We start from the raw sequence: 20,916 nt of genomic DNA, 5'->3' as shown, positions 1-20,916 counted from the left end.
CAGCTTCTTGGGACAGGCTGGCAGACTGGTGTCAAGAGACAATGGATACAGCTGCTTCTTTCGGATTGCTTTCTCCGCGTTCGTCGGGCCTCGTTCCCCGAGGTGGACGGCGTGGTTTGGAACAGCGGAAACATACAAAACGACCGCCCCGTACGTCTGGCAGCGTTGCTTGTCTTGCATATTCAAACCCACGAGCTTGAGCTCCACGACTAAACCTCGTGTGTGAACAGTCGTGTGTTCTTTATCTCGCCTCTCGCCTGTTGTCGACCAGCATCCTCATCATCCCCGCAGCCGACGCAACAGCTTCAGCTATCGTCCCTTTCCGCTTGTTGAATCTGTCTTCATCTTTGCCCCGTTGTCCGTTCATTAACATGCCTGCGGGTTCTGGAAGCCACGGCCGCTCTCTCAGAAACAATTGCGACAGAGTGTGAGTTGCCAGGTCCGTCCGGCTCGGATTTCGATGTGGCACGTGAGAACTAATACACACGATGACACAGCAACTCCAAAGCAGGTGCTGAAAGTCCCGATGGCAGGAACCAGAGCGACGCCTGTTCAAAGTCCCCGCTGTTGATCATGAGTCCCCAGGAGACGTGGCTTCTCCCTGACAGTGGCGAAATACAGAATCCATGGGCAGACACACCAGTCACGACCCCGACGTCCGACGCCTTGGGGTCGTCGCCTACGGTCCCATTTTCTCTGCAAGAGTATCTTGACGACATGAATGGCTTGGAGCGGTGTATGGCCGGCATGCCTGAGCAAGGCCGGTGCTCAAGATCCCGAGAGCGCCGCACCACGCTTATTCTTGGCCCTTCACCAGTTGCAGTCCCCGACGAGCCAGGCTTTACTGACTCGGAGTATATCGAGGTGGATTATGAAGAACTGGCGAGCATGAGGGGCGACGGAGCATTCGCCACCGCTGATGACTTGGGCGGCGTGGGCTGGAATGCAGTCGAGCCATCGGACTCTCCATGTCACTCGTCTGGTGCCGCTTCGGCCACCTCGTCGTCATCACGCTCGTCTGGATGTTCCATCCTCGACCCATCCCGTGCTCCTCCATCACGTTCTCTCCGCTATGAATCCCTTCACCGTCAGTTACAAGAAGCAGGGCTGGCTGGGCTGGGAGATGGCACGAACAGCATCCAACTGTACAACCGGTAAGAGGATCCCGGTCCTTTGACGTGGTTGTACGTGGCGAGCGTGTTGTTGATGAGAAACGGGGCCATGAACAGGGCGGCTACGATGAAGACAAAGAACGGCCGGGTGAATAAGCATCAGCGTGCACGTCGTCCGGCAGGCGATGGTGAGCGCAATACTGGAACGGAAAAGACTGCACGGCCGTCAAACTGATAGCTGTAACAGGGTGACGAGTCACGACGCCTGCCCCTCGTCAATACGTGTGTGGGCTTTGTTGGCAGACGGAAGAATTGGGGACCCCGATGAGGAAAATGTTTTGCAACGCGCAGGATTCTCCGGGGAGTCCATCATGGCGATTCTTGTAGAGCATCTATTGCACTTGCTTCTTGGGACATGCATCTGCCTTGACCGAGGACTCGGGAGTGACGATGCCAATGGCACATGGCACATGGCACGGCGGCCCGCACACACGTACGTACATACATGGACTCATCTGACGAATAGGAATCACAGCCGCCCGACTCTGTCGGGCCTGATCTGATCCATCTTCAGGCCGTCTTGTCTTGCCTCCTCCCGTCCGTGTCTCTCATGTCTACCCTCCCCCTTGCATGGCCGTCTCTGTCTCTTCCCACGCACGCCCCAGTTGAGCTGACAGGAAACACTGGGCGGCACAGCTCGCTCATTGCACTGTCACATGCCCAGGTGCACGGGTGCTGCCTATGTGTTATGTGCTGCGCGCGCGGCGTTTTCTGTCGCCCCCTTGCTGGGCGGCCTGCTGCCAAGCTCAAAGGGGGCTTCCACGAGCCAGACCAGCGCGCCCATTGCGCCCATTGCGCCCGAAACGTGTTGATTCTGAAATAGACAGAACCCTTATTAAACCATGACAAGGTCACCGTCTTCCAATGAACGACGGCGGGACACGCCCCGACAGTTTGACTGCTCGGGCCCGGTTAGCTCAATCGGTAGAGCGTGAGACTCTTACGAGTACACGAAATCTCAAGGTTGCGGGTTCGACCCCCGCATCGGGCTTTTCCTATACAAGTATGATTGAGACAGGCGGGGTCGCGTCGTCGGATCCTCTTTTTCTCCTTTGCAGTGTGACTGTCTGTGTGTGCAGTCCTATCTGGGGTTTTTTTTTTCATGTTGTCTGTTGTCTGTCTCGTGTTTTGACATTGACATACGTACATGCGTTTTATTCGGAAGCCATTCTTGCGACACTACAGAGTACGATTCATGGAAATCGACAACAGAGTGGTTCGACTTGCACGCCTTGCCTGGTTCAATGCCGTGTGACGTGTCTCACGAAGCACGATTCGCGCAGTCGTACAGCGGGCCTCCTCTTGTTTGTCGTCGAGTGGCATGGTTGGCCCAACGGTAAAATCATACATGTGCCCTTGAATTGGCTGCCTGTTCGAGCTCGTGTCCCAGTCAGTGTCTGGCACTTGGGATCCTACCGCCGGCGTACTAGACTGGAGGCCGACGCGCGTCGCCCTTCGTCACCGGTAAACATCTGCCGCCATTGACACGTGGGCCGGGGCATCATTGTGGCACGGGCACGAACCAGCCACGAGTCTGTCCCGAAACAAGACTGATCCATCTACGTGTCGTGTGCGCGCTCGCCACAGGACGGCTCGCGGATAGCTCTGTGGCCACGGCCCAATCTACACCTGGAACCGCAGAGGGGACCGCCTCCTCGGCCTCGCGCGCGGATACTCCCTCCGCACGCCCAGCAGCTTGGGCCGCCGGAGCCGCGACCTCGACACGTCCCCCGACAGAGTGGACATGACGTCGTCCTCCAAGACGGGCACGTCGTCGACGGGGTCCAGCAGGTCGATCCTCAAGGCGACCTCGTCCGGCAGGGGCGCCGTAAACACAGCCTGGATGTCGCCGTGGGGCGAGAAGCCGGTGAAGTGCCAGCCGAAGATGCCGCTCCGCCGGGGGCCCTTGTTCTCGCTGGCCCATAGCCGGCGCCGCTCGAGGATGCTGATGGCGATGAGGAGCGGCCCGTTGAGGACCCGTATGATGGCCACGTTGATGGTGTGGAAGAAGCGCGGCGAGATGATGAACTTGAGCGGCAGGACGGCGAGGACGGCCACCAGGTTGAAGGGCGGCGGGTACGAGAAGAGGGAGTCGCTCTTGACGCCCTCGAAGGTGAGGACCGTGCGCCGGAAGCGAATCTCGGCCGCCTCGTTGGTGACAATGTGCGAAAAGGTGTTTGTGAGGATGGCCACGAGGATGGTCAGGAAGAGCGTGTTGCCGAGGAAGGCAAAGGCGATCATGAGCGCGGGCCCCAGGACCACGTTGAACCGTGTCGACTCGGCGATGCCCGTGCCGTCGAGGCCGAACCAGATCCACAGGAGCCATTTGCCGACGGTTGGCCACGCCGGAGGAGGCGACGAGGAAGAAGGGCGGGGCGTCCGCTCTGCCTGGTCGGCGTCGTAGAGCCACAGGAGGGCGAGGAGGAAGCCCAGGAAGCACCAGACGGCCAGGAACGTCAGGAGGGTAAAGTCCCTCATCATGGCGTGCAGGGAGATGAAGACAATGTTGTGCGGCATGAGGTTGAAGGCGATGCGGGTGAGGAGGATGGGGGCCGCCACGCAGAGAATGTGCAAGCCGTACCCGTTGGGCAGGCGGCCTGCAAAGAGGTCGTACGTGCGGGCAAAGAGGTACGCGCCGTAGATGGCGGCGAAGCTGACGTCGAGGAAGGACCAGAGGCTCTGCGAGTGCAGTTCCCAGCCGTGCTCGATGACGGAGGCGAACTCTTGGAGGACCCAGCCTGCTGTGTAGACGGCAAAGGCGAGCTCCCACCGGTTGAAGGCGGCTTGCTGGTTCGTCATGGTCATGACGTAGAGGAACACGAGCGCCATGAACTGAGCCATTTCGATGAGCGCCCTGATGCGGGGCACGATGAGGCGCCGGTGGTTGAGGATGCGCGATTCCCGAGGGTCGTACAGCTGGATCGGACGGTGTTTGTAGTGGTCCGGGAGGATGTCCATGAAGGACAGCGGCGTGTAGACGACTTTGCCCACGTGGACGGCCTCGACGAGGCGCTGACAGGCGGCGGAGCTGATGAAGGCCTTGCTTTCCGAGAGAATGGCCAGCTCGAGCGCCGTGAGCTTTCTCTCGTAGCCGCCGCGGCTTTGAACAGGCCACTGCGGGTCGCGGCCCTCGCGCTCAACCTCGTGCGGCGCACCGTCGAACGGGTCAAACCCCTCGACGAGGATCTGGGCGAGGAGCAGCAGGCCGTCGTTTCCGGGGTTGTCCTCGTGGAAGCGACGGATGACACGGGTTGCTACGAGCTCGCAAAGGATTGAGCGAGCTCGGTTGACGCTCTGTGTGGCGAGCCCAGACTGGGACTTGAGGAAGAAGACGCGGTTGGCAAGGAGGCAATACACTGTCGAGGACGGCATCTTAGCACGCCCATCTTTTGGTTTTGATTCAAACATGACAGGGGACTGCGCCTTACCAATGGCGATGTTCTGCGTTTCGTATAGTCGATCAACGAGGGGTCTGACAATGAGGGCATTGAGAGTAGGCTGGCGGAAGTGGTCCAGCGTGTAAGGATCATCTGTGAAGTGTCAATGTCGTGGCATGTGAGACGGCAGCGCATGTGACGACGATGAGACGGTGAGGCCGGACAATGAGCCAACCTACCTATGCTGGCGAGAACCAAGCGTCTGACTCTGCAGCACGACGCTTAACCTCTAATTCATTCAATTGCAGGAAAAAGAGGGGGGCTCATACCGATGAAGTGTCACGTAAACAGACTCTGGCTCACTCTCCTCGGGCTCCAGCAAGTCCACATCCGCGCTCTCCCCCGCCGGCTCATCGCTCATCCAGTCCTCCTCCAAGTCCATTCTAGCCAATGCCGCGCAAAACTGAAGCTGCAGAGGACATCCCGGGGCCGAAGAGTTGGACCTGCGCGCTCGGATATATATTCACGGGACTATATGAAAGCAGTCGATGCCGTTCACGTGAAGTGGAGGGTGGCCGGAGGGCAGGTATTTAAGAGGGGCCAAGAATGCCGGATCGCCCGTGGTGGCGACTCGCGATGTCATGTACGATGACTCGACGTCATGATAAACTTTGACACTGGATATTGCTTGCCGTTCTTGCATCGAGTGGCGCTCACGCCGACTCTACATGTCTCGGAGCCCATGTTGTGTTTGTGTAAACATTGAAAGATTGAGGGTGTCGCTATTTTCGACAACTAAACTTTTCAATCGAGCTTCGGCAACGCATCGCTTGCTTGCTTGCCTGCAGCAAAAAGGAAAAGAAAAAGAAATTAAAAAAAAGAAAACAAAAGAGGAGAAAAGGGGGTAAGGGGGAAAAACGGGAGAAAAAGGCGGGAAAACAAACGAAACAACCAGAAAGAAATAGAGGAAAAATGCCAGCTACCATGAGACGATGAAAGTAGTCGAGCGGCAGCTGCTGTATTTCGCCATGCTCTTTGTTCCCGGCTCACCAGCCTGAATACTCGACCATTTCTGTCAAGTCCAGCCTCGTCTTCTCACAAGGTACCAACAAGTCCTTCAGCACTGGAATCCACCATTTCTCATGCTCATGGCAGAGCTTCATTGCAAAGGCGTACTCTGCATACTCCGGGAAGAAGCCGCTTCTTTCCCAATCCACAATGCCAGTTACCCGTCCATTTTCGGCCATGATGTTGCGCGGCGTCAAGTCGCAATGCGTAAGCACAAATCTGTTTGGCGTGCCGCGCGCCTTGTCGAGGAATCGGCGCGGCTTCCACACTGTGAAACTCGATCGCTTGAACTCGATCCAAACACCAGGCGTCAAAGGCCTCTTCATCTTCAAACGGCCCGCAGTAGTTTTGCTCCAGTCGATCGTAGACGTTGTAGGTAGGCTGTCTGTCGACCCGTCCAATGTACGGCTGAGTGCGCCGTCTCATGAGGGCGAACCGCTCACGTAGCTGATTCTTGATGGATTTCCTTTCTGACTTGGTGAGCTTATCCCACACCGTGTCCAATGACTCTCCAGGTGTCTTTTCGGCACCAAGACGTGCGCAAGCGGCCTCTTGAGCTTCATGGTGACAATGTCGTAGCATCCACGGACTTTGGGCGCCAGAATACCGTGCGTGGCAGCATATTGCATCATGTCTGCTTCAGAGCGCTGGAGCGCACCATGGGGCTTGACTTTGAGGGCCAACACACCGCCATTTGACGTTGTGTGCTCGAGGACACGTATGCCCATGAAGTAACAGAGTTCTGGGAGGCTTTTGTCGGCGGCATCTGAGTAGGACAGAGAGCCTGCGAACTGCAGCGACGTCCTCATCCGTCGACTCGGTCATGTTGTTCTGGTGGGCAATGCGCCCCGGACAGACAGCAAGCAGGCAGATTGTCCAAACTCCTGACGAGCCGACGTTTCACGAAATACTATAAGTACTTGGGAGAGGAGGTGGCAGCAGGCTTGGCGGGCAGACTCACACTGTCGCCCGTCACGTGGCTCCTTTGCTGCCAGGATGCATCGGACGCGGGAATCAAGCCGGTAACCGGCTCGTGTAACCTAGATGTATGCTGACTTTCATTTCGAATCTTGGTGTTTGCCGTGTTGCATGTGGTCCTGAGCAAGTCTTCAACATGGCTGATGGGCTTGACGTGTGTCTTGCGATGGCTTCTATCCCCGCTTGGCCAATATTGTCGTGTATAACAGTGTCCAAACTCGAGGCCTTTGGCAAATCATCATCTGAGAATTGCAATGCAAGACGTTGATTGGAGGTGGTAAACAACATGATGGAACACGAGGACTTCGTGTGTTGATGGGTTGGCAAGCTTCCTCGGAACATTGAAGTTGATACACAGGAAGCCACCCCCCCGCCCCTCTGTCCCGCTCACCGCTCCTCTCTCAACCTCCAGCCTCACGTCGCCCATCAACCCAACAACCATGGCCGCGAACCCATTCAAACCAGCCCTCATCATAGTCGACTTCCAAGAAGACTTCTGCCCGCCTGTCCGTCTCCGTCCCCCCAACCCCAAAACACCCGACAAGCAAAGCCATCCAAATATCAAACACCCGGCCTCTGTCTAACCCCTTCGTAGAACGGCGCCCTCGCAGTCCCGTCAGGCCGCGCCATCGCCAACCTCATAAACTCCCTCCTCGCCCTCCCCTTCGCCCTCAAAATCGCCACCCGCGACTGGCACCCCCCGGCCCACGTGTCCTTTGCAAGCAACCACCCGTCAGCCGCGCCATTCACATCCCGCGCCGCGATACACCACCCCTCGGACCCGTCCCGGTCGTACACGACAACCCTCTGGCCCGTCCACTGCGTCCAGGACACCCCCGGCGCGCAGCTCGTTCCCGAACTCGACCTCTCGCGGGTCCACCTGGTCGTCGACAAGGGTCAGGATCCCCGCGTGGAAATGTACTCTGCGTTCCACGACCCCTTTCGTGTCAGTGACAGCGGCTTGGCCAGCAAGTTGAAGGACCACCACATCACTCACGTCTACGTCGTCGGTCTGGCCGCCGACTTTTGCGTCAGAGCCACCGCCCAAGATGCTGCTGATCAAGGCTACAAGACCTACATCGTCGAGGAGGCTACCAAGCCCGTCATGCCCGATACCTGGGAGCAATGCAAGCAGGGTATTATGGCAGGCGGGGTCGAGATCATACCAATACACGGCGACCAGGTTGCAAGAGTAAAGGCCCTTTAGAAACAAGGAAGGATCCAAGGGTAAGTGGTATGATTTTGAATTAAACGCCTTGCAAAACAAACATTACAATGACTGCCTGATAGTGTCATGTCATTCACCACCCGATACTATACATGTGTATATCTATGCAGGTACTCTTAAGCTCTTTTTTTGCATGCTCCACAAAAGGGGGACACGGTTCCCAGATGCGAAATGCCAAAACTCCTGTAAACACCTTGATGATGATGCCTATTTTTTGCGCCGTATCAAGCCCTCCTGCCACCCCGCCCATTTGGTGACGTGCGGAAAAATCATCGTTTTGACCTCTGCTGCGCCGCCGCGCTCCTGGACTTGTCCTGAGCATTTGTCATGGCTAGGGCGACAGGCGTGAGGGGAGGAGGCGCAGGCGTGCTAGTTCTTGAGGGGGCAGCGCTTCGGTTGTGCTGCATGTGTGCCTTGACGAGGTGACCGGCCTGGAGTGCACTGCAGAGAGACAACTCGCCAGCCAATACCGCGGCTCCGATTATTCGTGCAAGTCGTCGGGCATTGTCACCAGGATTTGTCGGGTGTGGTCCCCTGACACCAAGCATGTCGAGCATGGCACTCTGAGGCTCCAGGATGGTGCCACCACCTAGGGTGCCGACTTCGAGCGAGGGCATAGAAACGGCGATCTGGAGGGATCCGTGAAGACTACCGAAATATGCGTTAGGAACAATTTACGAGAAATGTTTCAGGTTTTGGTACTCACTTCTTCATTGTCGTAATACAATTGGCGCTCTCAACCACTTGTGCAGGGTCCTGGCCTGTGGCCAAGAAGATTGCGGCCACAATGTTAGCGGCATGCGCATTGAAACCGCCGATGGAACCAGCCATGGCAGATCCAATTAGATTCTTCGCAACGTTAAGCTCGACTAAAGCATCAACGTCACTCTTCAAAACGGACTTGACGACATCAGCAGGAATTATAGCCTCGGCGACAACTCCCTTGCCGCGACCGTCGATCCAGTTCAGAGCAGCCGGCTTCTTATCAATGCAAAAGTTGCCAGACACTGTAACAATGTTCATGTCGTCGAATCCACCCTCCGTTGCCATGACATTGAGAGCGTGTTCGACACCCTTGGAAATCATGTTCATGCCCATGGCATCGCCAGTTGTGGTCTTGAATCGTATGTACAAGTTTGTTCCGGCCAGGGCAGTCTTCATGTGTTGGAGTCGAGCATAACCACTCGTCGAGTCAAAGGCAATCTTCATTGCGTTCTGGCCAACTTCGGAATCCAACCAGAGCTTGGCAGCACCAGCACGCTCGAGGGTTTCAAAGCTGACGCAAGGACCGCGGGTCATGCCATCACTGGTAAGAACAGTGATGGCACCACCGCCAGAGTTGATAGCCTTACATCCACGGCTCGTACTGGCGACCAAGACACCTTCGGTGGTCGCCATAGGGATGAAGTAGCTCTGTCCATCAATAACCAGAGGACCAGCAACACCCACAGGGAGGGGCAAGTAACCAATGACGTTTTCACAGCAGGCTCCAAAGACTTGCTCCCAGTTATAGTGCTCATACGGTAGTAGAGACGAGTCCAATCCGTGTGTGAGTCCCGAAGTGGCCTTGGTGCGGGCAATAATGGTACGTCGGATCTTCACGGCACGGGTGAAGTCCTTCAATGCCTTTTCAAGCGCATAGCCTGGGATCTTGCCGCGCATGGACATCGTGACAACCTCTTCATCACTAAGCTCATGGGTTCGTTTCTCGGCAAGAAGTTCCTCCAGCTCTGCAACTGGTCGATGCTCTGACTGGGACTGGGGTCCTGCAGGTTTTGCCTTGCGCATCCGAAGCCCATCACCTTCGTCATCCGTCAAGGCAGGAGTCACAGGGTCAGTTCGCACGGGTGTGGGCGGTACATATTCTCCAAGAGGCAGAGTGGCGGACTCTGTGTCGTTGAATTGCTGAGCTCGGGCAAGTTCCTTGCGGTCAATTTTGCGATGGGGCATATTGGGATCCTTGATGCTCCATCTAGCAACGTTGAAGAGATATCCATTAAGACCGACACTCAGCGCTAGGGCAATCACGATCCACTTTGATAATACAGGATCCTCAAGGCTCTTCAGGAGGCTGCCGACCATGCGGCCACCAACGCCATAGGTGTCGAACTGAACGGCTGAATCATCAGAGGCAAGGCTGCTCTCACCAAATGGCGACGACAGCGCATAGTGAACGGATGGATATTCTAACTCGTATTTGATCGGAGTCAGGACAGTAACGCGAGTTGGCGTGTTACTAGTTTGAGCAACAGTCAAAATGGCATCAAGACCGTTTTTCGCGACCTTATAGGGGTCAACTGGCAGAGTTGATGCAACTCCTCCAAGACCGCCAGCCCAAGACCGCAGGGTGGAGAGTGAAGCCGCGCTGCGAAAAGGAATCGTGCAAATGTTGATGACATTGATAAGGATGAATCCCGAGATCATAAGCACCTTGAACTTGGGGACGCTGCTGCTTCTCATGCGGCCAAACAAGGTGGTGTCCTTGGATCCAGCATTACTGGACTGGGCCCAGTCATTGCTCTTGGCAACGTTTTCGGCAACACGGCGGCTGACACCATCCGCTTCCAAGGCCATACGCATATCGTAATGCCGCTTGATGCGGTTGATTTCCAGCTTGATACTGAGAATAGCGGTGTAAAAGGTGAAGAGCAAGATGCAATCGAAGAACAAAATCCAGGCAGCCAAAAAGCAGAACTGTTGTAGACCGCCCTGAACGCCCGAAGCAGCGCCGATAGAGAGAATAGCAATTTCGATGGCGTAGTCACGCAGGATTTCGTAGCCCTTGTCCTTGATGGCGGCCTGAACGGCATATGAGATGACATTTTGGGGCCCAGTTTGTTCATAAAATTTCCCACCAGGCCTGGCATCGTGAGCCTGGGTGCGGCGATGCTCGACAGCATGACTCAAAACTGCTCTTGTGAGAACAATATTCTTCTCAAAGCCGATGGTCACGACCAAGAATGGCAGTCCCTCGGACAAAAGAATGACACTAATAGGAACTCCAAGCTTCGTAGTGACAGCCAGGCCAAAGAGGAAGGCAAAGACGGATGAGAAGAGAGTGCTCATGCCCAACCAAAAATTAGAGCCCATCCGTCTCATGGATAGGAAGAGGGACACAAAAGTTAGATGCATCGAAAGGTATCCGAGGACCATGATGACGATATCAAGCGTCTCGGCGTTCTTGAGAAGATCGATAAACTCCACCCAAGCGTTGCGAAGCCACTGGACAATGGTGTTGCGGGTGTTGACCTTGGCTGCCTTCATGATCCACTTCTTCTTCTCGCGGCCATGGCGAGTAACGATTTCTTGAGCTTGTTCGTCGGGAATCTCCTTTGCGGCAGAGACAAATTCCGGCGCATGTTTCTTCGGAATGGAGTAAGCAAGAATGCTGTCCAGGGTGTAGGTGTTGAACGAGTTTTCGGTGACAGGTAGAGGTGTAATTGAGAGGTTCTGCGGCGTGGGAACGACATGGGATCGAGGGGCAGAGCTGGAGGAATCAGTCGATGAAGTATCCGGGAAGACAAAGGTGAGAAGTGCCAGATGGTTGGCGTCCGCCGCATGGGGAACGTCTTGGTCGATACTCTGCCATTTCCATTGCGTGTCGGGACCAACTACGAGGTCTCGACTGCCTTCAACTAGCGATGACCAGTCGGCTTTTCCCAAGTTCAAAGAGTCCTCGGAGAGGCTGTTTTGGATCAGACCAACATAGGACGTGCTGGCCAGGACGGCAACGATGACGACGGTGTGGATGGGATGACGGCATGCGATGCTGCCCAGGAGCTGCAGCCATGGCGCAAGCTTTTTGCCGACACGGGAGGGGGCAGCCGAGCTCTGAGAGCGGTCGGGTTCCCCTCGAAAACGGGTCGGTAGAAAAGAAGAAGTTATCATGTCGAAGTGATCGGAAAAGGTTACTCGGCGGTTGGGTTTACGACATTGGTTCTTGGGCGAATTCTCGGCGGCAGCTGGGTCTAAACACACGGCGGGTTTCCTGTAAGTATAAGAAAACAAGGTTGACGACGCAGAGTCTTGCTGATCCAGGAGGGATTGACCCTGGGTCATTCTGCGAAGAATAGACGAAGTGGCCATGATGCAGTTTAGGGCATTCGGACATTGGATTGACAAGAGGTGATGGGCTGGCCAACATTTCAAGTTTGGGCATTTGCTCAATGGAGCAACTTCGACGAGTCCAAACGGATCCAGGCGAGGAAGCTCGGTGGTCTTAACTCACCTCGATCGTAGGCCGGTCAGCCGTCGACGTTCGGATGAGAATAGACGCGGGCTACTGCAGTCGGCTTGGCTAGATCGATTGCGGACGCGGATGAATGAGGTGGCGGACCAAAACTTCTATTGTGGTGTTGAGAGGAGGGAGCGCGGGGCCAGTGCAGGCGTGCGGATTTTGGGAGGCAGAGCCCTGAATAGAAAGGAGGCAAAGAACAATACCAATGGACGAGCCAATTGGCAGCAGGCCCCGACACGGCAACAACGGGAAGCCGCACGCCGCTTGCTGGACGTCTTGAGCGTGGAGGAGGTGAATAACGGAAGTGTGATGCGGAAGTGAAGGCCAACGCGACAAATACCTGCGTATCGAATGGGCTGGACGACTTTATCAGTCGGGAGTCGGACATTGGATAAAGGGGCTCCGCTGGTGGGAGCACGGAGTACGGCGGCCTACAGTGCAACTACGGAGCACGGAGTACCCACGTGCAGGCACTTGTGTGAGTAGAAGCACTGGGTTGGTGCTAATTCAGTCGAGACAACAGCGGCACATGCACCTGTGCGCAAGCAGCAATCGACGGCCACATTCATTGCTGATATGACCGTTGCATTTGGATGCCATGTGGGTTGACATGGATGCACAGTACTAGTGATAATTATGACGTTGACTCGAAGACGCTTCAAACGTAGCGCATCAACGTGCCTCGTAGCCGGCTTCAACGACGTGCTAACGGCGTTCCTGCTAGGAAAGGCCATCCAGCAAGAAATACAATGCTTTCACGAGAAGAGGAAGTTGCTTTATGTAACTATATCGATCGCCTTGATAAGGCCAACTTCGCTGTACGACCTGAATTCATTACAGATGCTGCAAATTACATCCTAAAAGAGAGGGCATCGTCAACTGCCCCGCCTAGGCAAGTTGGAACGCGATGGACTACACGCTTTATCCAGCGGCATCACTATCATAAAGGTCTTCAAAAAAAGATTGATTCAAGTCGAAAAGCTTCAGAAGATGTGACAAGAGCTCTTTCTTATTACAACAAGCTTAAAGAGGCTATTCAGCAGTACGGAGTCCCTCCTGAAGATATCTGGAATATGGATGAGACTGGCTTTCGTATTGGGTGGGCCGCAGCCCGCGAGCAAGCGACTGTCTCAAAATGTGTCTCGACTACCTGGAAAAGTTTCGACTTGTCTGGAAAATCGCCGACGGATGGGTAAGCCGCCCGCAAGCATGACACGACCGTGGCCACCGTTGCGCTAACATTGAGAGGGCGGCACGCGCAAGATCAAAACGATACACCATGCATCCGTGCTCTACGAGCGAGCAACCGAGGACCGGACACGATACCAGGGGCGCACACGAGCAGACTTTGATACTCTACACCAGTCTGTCCACGAGTTCCGTGTCGTGGATAGATCCGACGCGCATACTCGGGAGATTCGGGGCGCGGAGCGGCCCTCGGCGCAGGCGACTTGGCCGGTTCAAGGGCACGAGCACGAGCACGAGCACGAGCACGAGCTCGACACTAATACCTTGTTGAACCAGCTTTTCGCGGAAGTCAGCAATAACCTCGACGAGCAGGGGGCCTGGTCTCAATGGTGGCCGGCGATTGATCAGGTGGATCTTTAATGAGCTGCGTAATTACATCCGGGGTTTTTTTTTTCGTTGAAGCTTCCAATGAATGAGTGACGACCTTTGATTTTTTTGATTTTTTTTTTAAAAAGGGCTGTAATATCTGGTTTTCTATACATGTCCTATTTTTATTTCCCGGTCTAGAAAAACAGTCAACAGATAATGCACCTCTTCATATGGCTCCCCTCCCGTCACCGCCAACAAATGCATACCTGTCGCGTCAACCATTCGCCGTTTCTCCTTCCAATCACGCCTTTGCAAAGACCTTTCTCGAGTTCATCAGGCGAACAGCAAGCATAAAGAGCATGCCGACAAAAGGCGCCACAACCACGCCAAGAGGACGTTTTTTGAAGCAGCTAAAAAGGCACGTAAATGGCGTCTGGATTCTGTACTAGATCTACTAGAAATTTGGGACGAGAAGGGTGTACATTATAGGCGAAGAGGTTAATAGCGTTATTAGGTTGAAAATTGGCCCGCCTTGGTGTCCGGCCCGCCTTGCTGTCGAGCACCACCTTTGGTGGTGAGGGCTTTTGCTAGCCGAACCACATAAAGTGGGGCGGGCACGATTAGAGCATCGCTTTTGGTTGACGATCCAATCCATGATTCCATATGTCTACTACGGGGGTACGGATGGCGGAGCACTTCAAAGAACTCCGTACATATCTGTCAGTAGTTACTTGATTACTTTAAGTACTTACTCCGTACGGAGTATGTACTTGGGAGAGCGACAGTCATTTGTGCACCACCTGCAGCAGCATGCAGATCGTGCCAAATGCACATTGTCCCTGACACGGCTGCCGAAATTGCCAATATGCGGTCGAAAGAAAACGGAAAACCCCCACACATTATTGGTTGTTACCGTGACAGCTCGGTGGGGATTTTGCTGCAGATTGCCAGAAGTTGTACGGAGTACTAGTGGTAATTACTCCCAAATGAAGCAGGCGGTCAACACTGGCTTTCGTTTATGCAGTTGATGTTTGTGATTACTGCTCTTCTTTGCCCTCTACTCCACACTTTGCCTCATGACTGACTCCATCCCCGTCTTTTGGTGAGCGCCTTCTTACCAGGGCACTTGGTGATTGATGCTGTGACGACAGCTGTCAAGCAAGACTCAACGTGCACTGACAATTTCAATGACAGGCCGAAATACGTGGATGACCCGTCGCACCCACCATTTGTTGCTCAGCCACGAATGGGCTGCCACTACTTAGCCACCAGACTGCGGGCGAATAGAAAAGCACGGGAACAGCATTCCAAATCTATCCTGCCTCACGACTTCTCCGCTCCGTCTCTAAGCATTCACTTGAGCAATAGGAGCGAGCCCGGGTTCACTAAATAGTCTCCAGCAGCAAAAATTCCAGGCCCATCGAAGAGATATTGGTATATCGGAGCTTGAAGCCTTTGGGTTCTGATGCATTGTTACTGATTCGCAAATGTTCGACTTTGCTCGCTCCGTTTGTCCCGTGCGGCCTTTTTTTTTGACATCTAACGCATTGATTGATTGACGAGTGCGGAGTATTCCGTCTGCCGATCAGATGGACGATGGACCCGGTGGTCCTCTCCACATTAACACTAAAATGTGTGAGAGCTACAAGCCGAGCCGATTTAAACTGCTATTGAAATCAGAAAGTTCATAGTCTCACTTTGACGATGAAGTTGCTGACATTTGATCAGGCTCCTCAAGCACAGAGATATGCAGAAATGGTGTCACAACGTGGCCCGTGTGGCGCAGCTCTATAGGGTACACATTCTCAACATCCATCATAAACGACTTGCTCTGAGTAATAAGACAGTCTATCGTTAATGTAACAGGTCTGATCGACAGAACGCTAGTCAATGGCGCTAAAAAACGTCAGGGGCATGAAAAACCTTCTCCGCCATGGTTGGTGCTTCAATCGCATATGAACCAAAGTCGCACATCAATCCATCCAGGATACAAATGGTGGTAGGCACCAAGTTCCGGACGGGGTGCTGTTTTCTCATTGTCAAGTTGCAAACCATCATGCCATATTTTGCCTAAGTTCTTGCCTGCTCAGCATTTCATAACGGTCTTCCCCCAACAACTTTTTCGTGGTTATGCGATTCGGGTAATTACGCAGAGCCATATTTGTAAAGTGTGTTCCATAATGAATACCATCAGCCGGTTCTTGAGCACCGTTGTACCCGGGCAGCGGCTTGACGACTGCCCGAAAGTTCGGCTCGTGAAAGTAGGCAAACGCGAAGCGCTCACGAACATTCAGACCGACCTTGTGGGGCGTGGACTGAAGAAAGCTGTTGGTCATATACTGCATCATATCTCCTATTCATGACTTGGTCAGCCAAGGGTCACGAGGTGCTCAGGACTCGGGACATCTCTCTCATCGCAATCACCAGTACGACCGACTCAACTTACCAGGAAATGCAGTGAATACGCCCGGCGTCGGTGGCACATACATCCAACCTGCCTCATCTTCCTTCAGGCCAGCTGCACCTTGCCGCCAATTGGCAAATGTTTCGCCTTGCCGGGGAGGTCGCACAAAAAGACCTGAGGAAGTCGTCGTTAGCGCAGCCCGCTCTTTATCGGACTCAGAAGCGGCGTGCATACCTCCAACCTCGTCTTGAGATGCTATTACTAGCAATCCATAGTCTGTATGAGATCCAATACCACGGCCAGCCTTGCCTTCCCCATTGGTCCGGTGACTAGCAGGGAACCTGCAACAAGGTTTATTAGCTCCATGACTCCAGCATAGGCTGCTGGGAAGCGGAATATTTTTGCGACTGCATACCTGAGGACTCTCATGTGATGCCACCCATCCTGAGTGTACTTTATCAAGGATCCCCGCGGCACATCGAGTCCCAATTCGACGAGCCGGAGAAGCTTGTCGCCGCTGGACCCCATGTCTGCCATGTAGTTGGCCATGGGGTCCTTCATCTGCTTGTCTGGCCAGGGACATGGACCATGACACGGCCACTTCTCCATGACCCTTGGGTCATTCGGGAGTAGGTCCTTTGTCACGGTAAAAATCTCGGAATAGTCGGCAATGCCACCGGTTATTTCTTCTCCAGAGGCAACATAGCCCGCATAACTGGACTCATTTACACAGGCCTGCTTCTGCGTCGGCGTTTTCCCGAAAAACTCTCTACTAGCCGCGTTGGCCTGGGCATATATTCTCTGCTGCGAGGGCGACATGGCGATTTGTAGAATGCCATGCCGTCTCCAGGCATCGACCATGGCCTTGGCCAAGGCCTTGTCAGAAGGAGATGTTGACAGCCTTTCGGGAAGGACAAATGTTTCCAGATGCCCTACGGTGGCTGAGAAACCTGGCGGCATGGTCCTGTGGGATTGAATAGAGTTTCCAGCCCTGGCGGCCGAAAAGGTCGTCGGCAAGGACCGCACGGTTCTTGGTATGAGAGGGGCGCCGGTGCGGACGGCGTCAGCTGCAAGTGAAGCCATGTTGGTGATACACTTTTGTTTTCAATGAAAAGACTGAAAGACTCGCAACCATGCATGCGGTCCTGCACCCTCTGCCATTGGCAATGGGGGACAAGCCGGTATCAAATAGTCCCGGGACTCCCAGTGCAAATAATGCTTGCTGGAGTCGACTCTGACCGACTCTGACCGACTTTGTCAACTTGGTCACATCGAGCAACGGCGGTTTCCTCGGGTGGCGCCTTGTACAAAACGATGCCAGACTTTGCTGTCGTGGGTAGCATTGGGTGTCTGGTATCCTCTCTCATATGATTTCAGGTTGCTCTGCCATTACTTTCAAAGCACCAAAAACAGACCTGGAGCATGGGTACGTTACTACGTGTGTCTCGGCTTGGGAAGGGTTGTGACAGAGCCCGAACAAATCATGTACTCGATACCAAACTGCTCGTGGCCGAACATTTGTGCAACCGAGGGCACCGGCGGCCGCGCGGCGCCTGTGGTGCCCAAAATCAAGGTTACCTCCGTGCAGACTGGGTTATCCGATGGCTGATACAGAAGTACGGGGGACCAAGAGCATATCGACGTTATCCACCGACTTTTAGACCATTTCGGGCTCCAAGTTGACGTTGCCATTGGACGCAAGGGTGTGCCGAGGGCCCAGTAAGTCGTCGAGTTGTGCTTTCATCCCCTTGGCCGCCATCTGACCAAGGTTTAAGCAATGTATCTCAAGAAGGCGCCCTCGCCGCGTGCTTATTTGAAGGGTCTAAGGGTCTAGGGCCTAAGACGGGGGTCCAAGGCCACTTGGGAAAGGCCTATCGGTTCACGACAAGACCAGGTGGTGGGACTCCAAGCCTCACCGTCTCCAACAGTCTCTCCGTCAAAGGGTCCGGGCAAGGCCAGACCCCCGAGGCAATGCCGCTGCAGTGCGCAACTCGATGCGGTTATGCCGATTTCACAGCAAGGCTGAGATGCCCAGGACGCACTATCGAGCCCATGACTGCAAGGAAGGAATCTCGTGTTGTATGAAGCAGATCTGTGGCTCGGAGTCTAGAATCCCGCCCTAGACCTTCCTTCCACAACGAAACCTCCGCAGCGAGGCGAAAAGAATGAGCCGTCCCCGCACCGGCCAGGAAGAGACGATGCTGTTGAGGCGACTGCTCCCGTGGGACTAGTCGGTGATGCAATTGCCAAGTCTCGACGTGACGAGACTGCCGAAAGGAGGGGCCGAGACACTTTCTGATTGGATACAAGCACGTCTTTCCAGGGGCATCAATAGACCGACGTCGAAGTTTGCTGTCGAGTTGTTGGGGCAGGTAACTATCTGCAAACCAGGAGGCAGAGATGGCTTCTGCAGTGTGCAATCGCGATGACAATGCGGTAGCATCAGTTGCAATACGATTCTGCGGACCACCGAAGAAAGCCGGGCCTTGGTCATGTTCATGCGCTATCTAGACCTTACAGCCAGTCAAGACGAGCTGCCGCTTCCCGAGGCAAAGATTCTCTCATGCGCCTGCCTGAGCGATGGTCTGGAGGAATCTGGCTTGGGGACTCCTGAGCCGTCACACGGGACAGTCTGGGAGCTCTATAAGTCTCAGTGGACGCAATGCTACAACACCAAGGGCGTACAAGGCCACATGCGTCACGCGGCCCGACAATGTTCGCATCTTCACATCTTGAGGCGCTCCGAGACCGAGACTTGACGACGAATCTTGTCGCAACCAGGCGTCCCCCCCTTTTCTTCCCCCCTTGGACGCTCCAAGTCAGAGCGGGTCGAGGTGGCTCTTCACTCGCCATGACAACTACATATGCACCGGCCTTGATGTCATGGTGTATGTCGCTGTATCCCTTCATCGACGTCAACATCCAGGGCTTCTCGCAGGGGACCCCACACCCAGCCCTAGCTCTGCTAGTGTCGACCCATTCGCGATTATCCTGCCACCGAAATGAGGTTTTACACTGCACTATGCCAATGGCACAAAGGGATTTATGTGCTTGGCTGCCTCTTAGGTAACAAACAATGCATCCTTGCCATCTCGCAAGTCCCCGGAGGTTGAGACGGTCACGCCTGCTAGAAGTAGCTAAGCGGAAACCAAGAGAATTCCGCAAGGACGGGCAGCCCGTTCTGGCGTTGTCGTTGTGCAAAGAGCCTCAAGGAACGGCGGCGGTCGCTCTGAGCAAGTCCATTCACGAGACCTTGTTTGTATCTGAAGAAAATTTCAAATTGTCAGCCGACACAAGTACACCAATTCCATGTTGCGGCTTGCTATTGTTTGGTTAGGCCGCCTACGTAGCCAGCCGTCGGATTTGCTCTCGTATATCGAACTAGACTCGACGGGTGAAATGGCGAATGTCAGCCACGGCAGCCATTCATTCAGCCCTCGTCGTACATTCTAGCACGATGCCGCACACACGCAGGCCGGACGTGACAACTTGCAGTTGTTTCAAGTCCCGCGCAGCTTTCAACCGTCTTCCAAAGTCACTGTGACAGGGGCTCGTCTGAGGGCTTGGAGCACTTTGGCCCCATTCAGCACATCACACACTTGGGTATCAAACGTCTTTGTTCCCTAAAGAGTCCCCGTGGCCAGAGGCTTCTGGTTACGCAGCAGCCTTCTGCGCGAGGTCTCGTGACGGTAGCCCTTGCGTCGCCAACATCCGTTTGACAGGTACTCCTCCTATCCCTTCCCGATTTTATATAGAGCCAGCTTGCTTTTGTTCTACACTCACCGAGAGCACCTTTGACAACGGACCTTGAAGAGCGAGCACTCCAGCTTGCGGGGCAAACTGTAGATGCCATGGCGTTTACATGCGGTTGCGAATACTTTGGCACGTGCAAGAGACGAGTGGATGGTGGGAAAGTTGGCACAGTTTGATTTTAAAAAAGAGTTGTATTGTATGAGGTCTACGCCGGCCTGAGAGAACGAACATGCAGTCGTGTCTCTGTGCAGCACCGGCAACGGCACAAGACCGATCGACTGGGCCACACTTGGAGCGCACCTAAAACACGACGACTAGTCCGGGTCTCGAGACTTGCCAACGTTGGAGTTGGCTCCGCAGCGTCGTGTCTCGCGACGGGTTGTTAGCACTGACGAAGTTAGCTTGGCGGGTTGAACGAGAAGACTGGGAGAAGCACGAACGCCGAGCCCTGCGGCGAATTCCGCACCCAAGTTTTTGCGGACGTTGCGGCAGCTTTCTGGGGAAAGTTCCCCGTATTTTCCGGGTTTCGGTTGGGAGGTTTTTGGGTGTTGAAGGAGGCCGCCGCGTATATCGTCACTGCTGTTGGCCTCTTCATCACCACCGTAATTGAGTTGAGCTCCGTTGAACAATCCTCCATTGCTGTTTGAAGCTGGGTCTGGACGACTGCTGTCGGCCTCTTCTTCACCACCGTAATTGAGTTGAGCTCCGTTGAACAATCCTCCATTGCTGTTTGAAGCTGGGTCTGGACGACTGCTGTCGGCCTCTTCTTCACCACCGTAATTGAGTTGAGCTCCGTTGAACAATCCTCCATTGCTGTTTGAAGCTGGGGCTGGACGACTGCTGTCGGCCTCTTCTTCATCATTGTAATAGAGTTGAGCTCCGTTGAATGAAGATGACTGCGGGTCACGCACGGCCAGCGGGCGTGCCGCCACGAGTCCGACGAGAATGTTGATGAGGACGACGGAGGTCTTCATTTTGATCAAAGGCTGGCAAGGGAATAATACTTTCGAGGGTAGTAAATGAGTATTGGCGGCTGGACGGATGAGGATGATGCTCGCAAAGCACACCTGGAGCGAGTCTCTCTCTATATATATATCCAGCAATCGTTCTGTCCTGCGTCGGGGGCAGCGTGACTGACTGAG

The 20,916-nt window shown here is 54.5% G+C and overlaps 9 protein-coding genes across 9 annotated transcripts; 3 read left to right on the top strand and 6 right to left on the bottom strand.

Moving 5' to 3' along the window:
- Positions 1 to 371: 371 nt before the first annotated feature.
- On the top strand, positions 372 to 1,158 carry MAM_07451 (uncharacterized protein; the record flags this gene model as incomplete). The annotated part of the gene is made up of 2 exons (XM_040826249.1): positions 372 to 427; positions 498 to 1,158. 2 exons carry the CDS (start codon positions 372 to 374, stop codon positions 1,156 to 1,158), a joined length of 717 nt encoding a protein of 238 aa, XP_040675762.1.
- Positions 1,159 to 2,795: 1,637 nt separating this feature from the next.
- On the bottom strand, positions 2,796 to 4,991 carry MAM_07450 (nonselective cation channel; the record flags this gene model as incomplete). Its single annotated transcript, XM_040826248.1, has 3 exons — positions 2,796 to 4,702; positions 4,789 to 4,817; positions 4,879 to 4,991. The coding sequence occupies 3 exons, from the start codon at positions 4,989 to 4,991 to the stop codon at positions 2,796 to 2,798; spliced, it is 2,049 nt and encodes a 682-aa protein (XP_040675761.1).
- A 604-nt stretch (positions 4,992 to 5,595) lies between these two features.
- MAM_07449 (Phosphotransferase family protein) lies at positions 5,596 to 6,345 on the bottom strand (the record flags this gene model as incomplete). The annotated part of the gene is made up of 3 exons (XM_040826247.1): positions 5,596 to 6,002; positions 6,061 to 6,174; positions 6,225 to 6,345. The coding sequence occupies 3 exons, from the start codon at positions 6,343 to 6,345 to the stop codon at positions 5,596 to 5,598; spliced, it is 642 nt and encodes a 213-aa protein (XP_040675760.1).
- Positions 6,346 to 7,035: 690 nt separating this feature from the next.
- MAM_07448 (nicotinamidase) lies at positions 7,036 to 7,802 on the top strand (the record flags this gene model as incomplete). Its single annotated transcript, XM_040826246.1, has 2 exons — positions 7,036 to 7,101; positions 7,191 to 7,802. 2 exons carry the CDS (start codon positions 7,036 to 7,038, stop codon positions 7,800 to 7,802), a joined length of 678 nt encoding a protein of 225 aa, XP_040675759.1.
- Positions 7,803 to 8,092: 290 nt separating this feature from the next.
- On the bottom strand, positions 8,093 to 8,440 carry MAM_07447 (HMG CoA reductase; the record flags this gene model as incomplete). The annotated part of the gene is made up of 1 exon (XM_040826245.1): positions 8,093 to 8,440. One exon carries the CDS (start codon positions 8,438 to 8,440, stop codon positions 8,093 to 8,095), a length of 348 nt encoding a protein of 115 aa, XP_040675758.1.
- Positions 8,441 to 8,525: 85 nt separating this feature from the next.
- Positions 8,526 to 11,909, bottom strand: MAM_07446 (HMG CoA reductase; the record flags this gene model as incomplete). Its single annotated transcript, XM_040826244.1, has 1 exon — positions 8,526 to 11,909. One exon carries the CDS (start codon positions 11,907 to 11,909, stop codon positions 8,526 to 8,528), a length of 3,384 nt encoding a protein of 1,127 aa, XP_040675757.1.
- Positions 11,910 to 13,195: 1,286 nt separating this feature from the next.
- On the top strand, positions 13,196 to 13,668 carry MAM_07445 (uncharacterized protein; the record flags this gene model as incomplete). The annotated part of the gene is made up of 2 exons (XM_040826243.1): positions 13,196 to 13,252; positions 13,309 to 13,668. The coding sequence occupies 2 exons, from the start codon at positions 13,196 to 13,198 to the stop codon at positions 13,666 to 13,668; spliced, it is 417 nt and encodes a 138-aa protein (XP_040675756.1).
- Positions 13,669 to 15,310: 1,642 nt separating this feature from the next.
- On the bottom strand, positions 15,311 to 17,104 carry MAM_07444 (2-oxoglutarate-dependent ethylene/succinate-forming enzyme; the record flags this gene model as incomplete). Its single annotated transcript, XM_040826242.1, has 5 exons — positions 15,311 to 15,465; positions 15,806 to 15,970; positions 16,064 to 16,195; positions 16,256 to 16,362; positions 16,437 to 17,104. The coding sequence occupies 5 exons, from the start codon at positions 17,102 to 17,104 to the stop codon at positions 15,311 to 15,313; spliced, it is 1,227 nt and encodes a 408-aa protein (XP_040675755.1).
- A 2,984-nt stretch (positions 17,105 to 20,088) lies between these two features.
- MAM_07443 (uncharacterized protein) lies at positions 20,089 to 20,748 on the bottom strand (the record flags this gene model as incomplete). The annotated part of the gene is made up of 1 exon (XM_040826241.1): positions 20,089 to 20,748. The coding sequence occupies one exon, from the start codon at positions 20,746 to 20,748 to the stop codon at positions 20,089 to 20,091; it is 660 nt and encodes a 219-aa protein (XP_040675754.1).
- Positions 20,749 to 20,916: the final 168 nt, after the last annotated feature.

This window comes from Metarhizium album (genome assembly GCF_000804445.1).
Source record: "Metarhizium album ARSEF 1941 chromosome Unknown scaffold_31, whole genome shotgun sequence".
Classification (NCBI taxonomy): Eukaryota; Fungi; Ascomycota; class Sordariomycetes; order Hypocreales; family Clavicipitaceae; genus Metarhizium; species Metarhizium album.
Note: the sequence above shows the minus strand (reverse complement) of the source record. Positions and strands in the feature narration are given on the sequence as shown.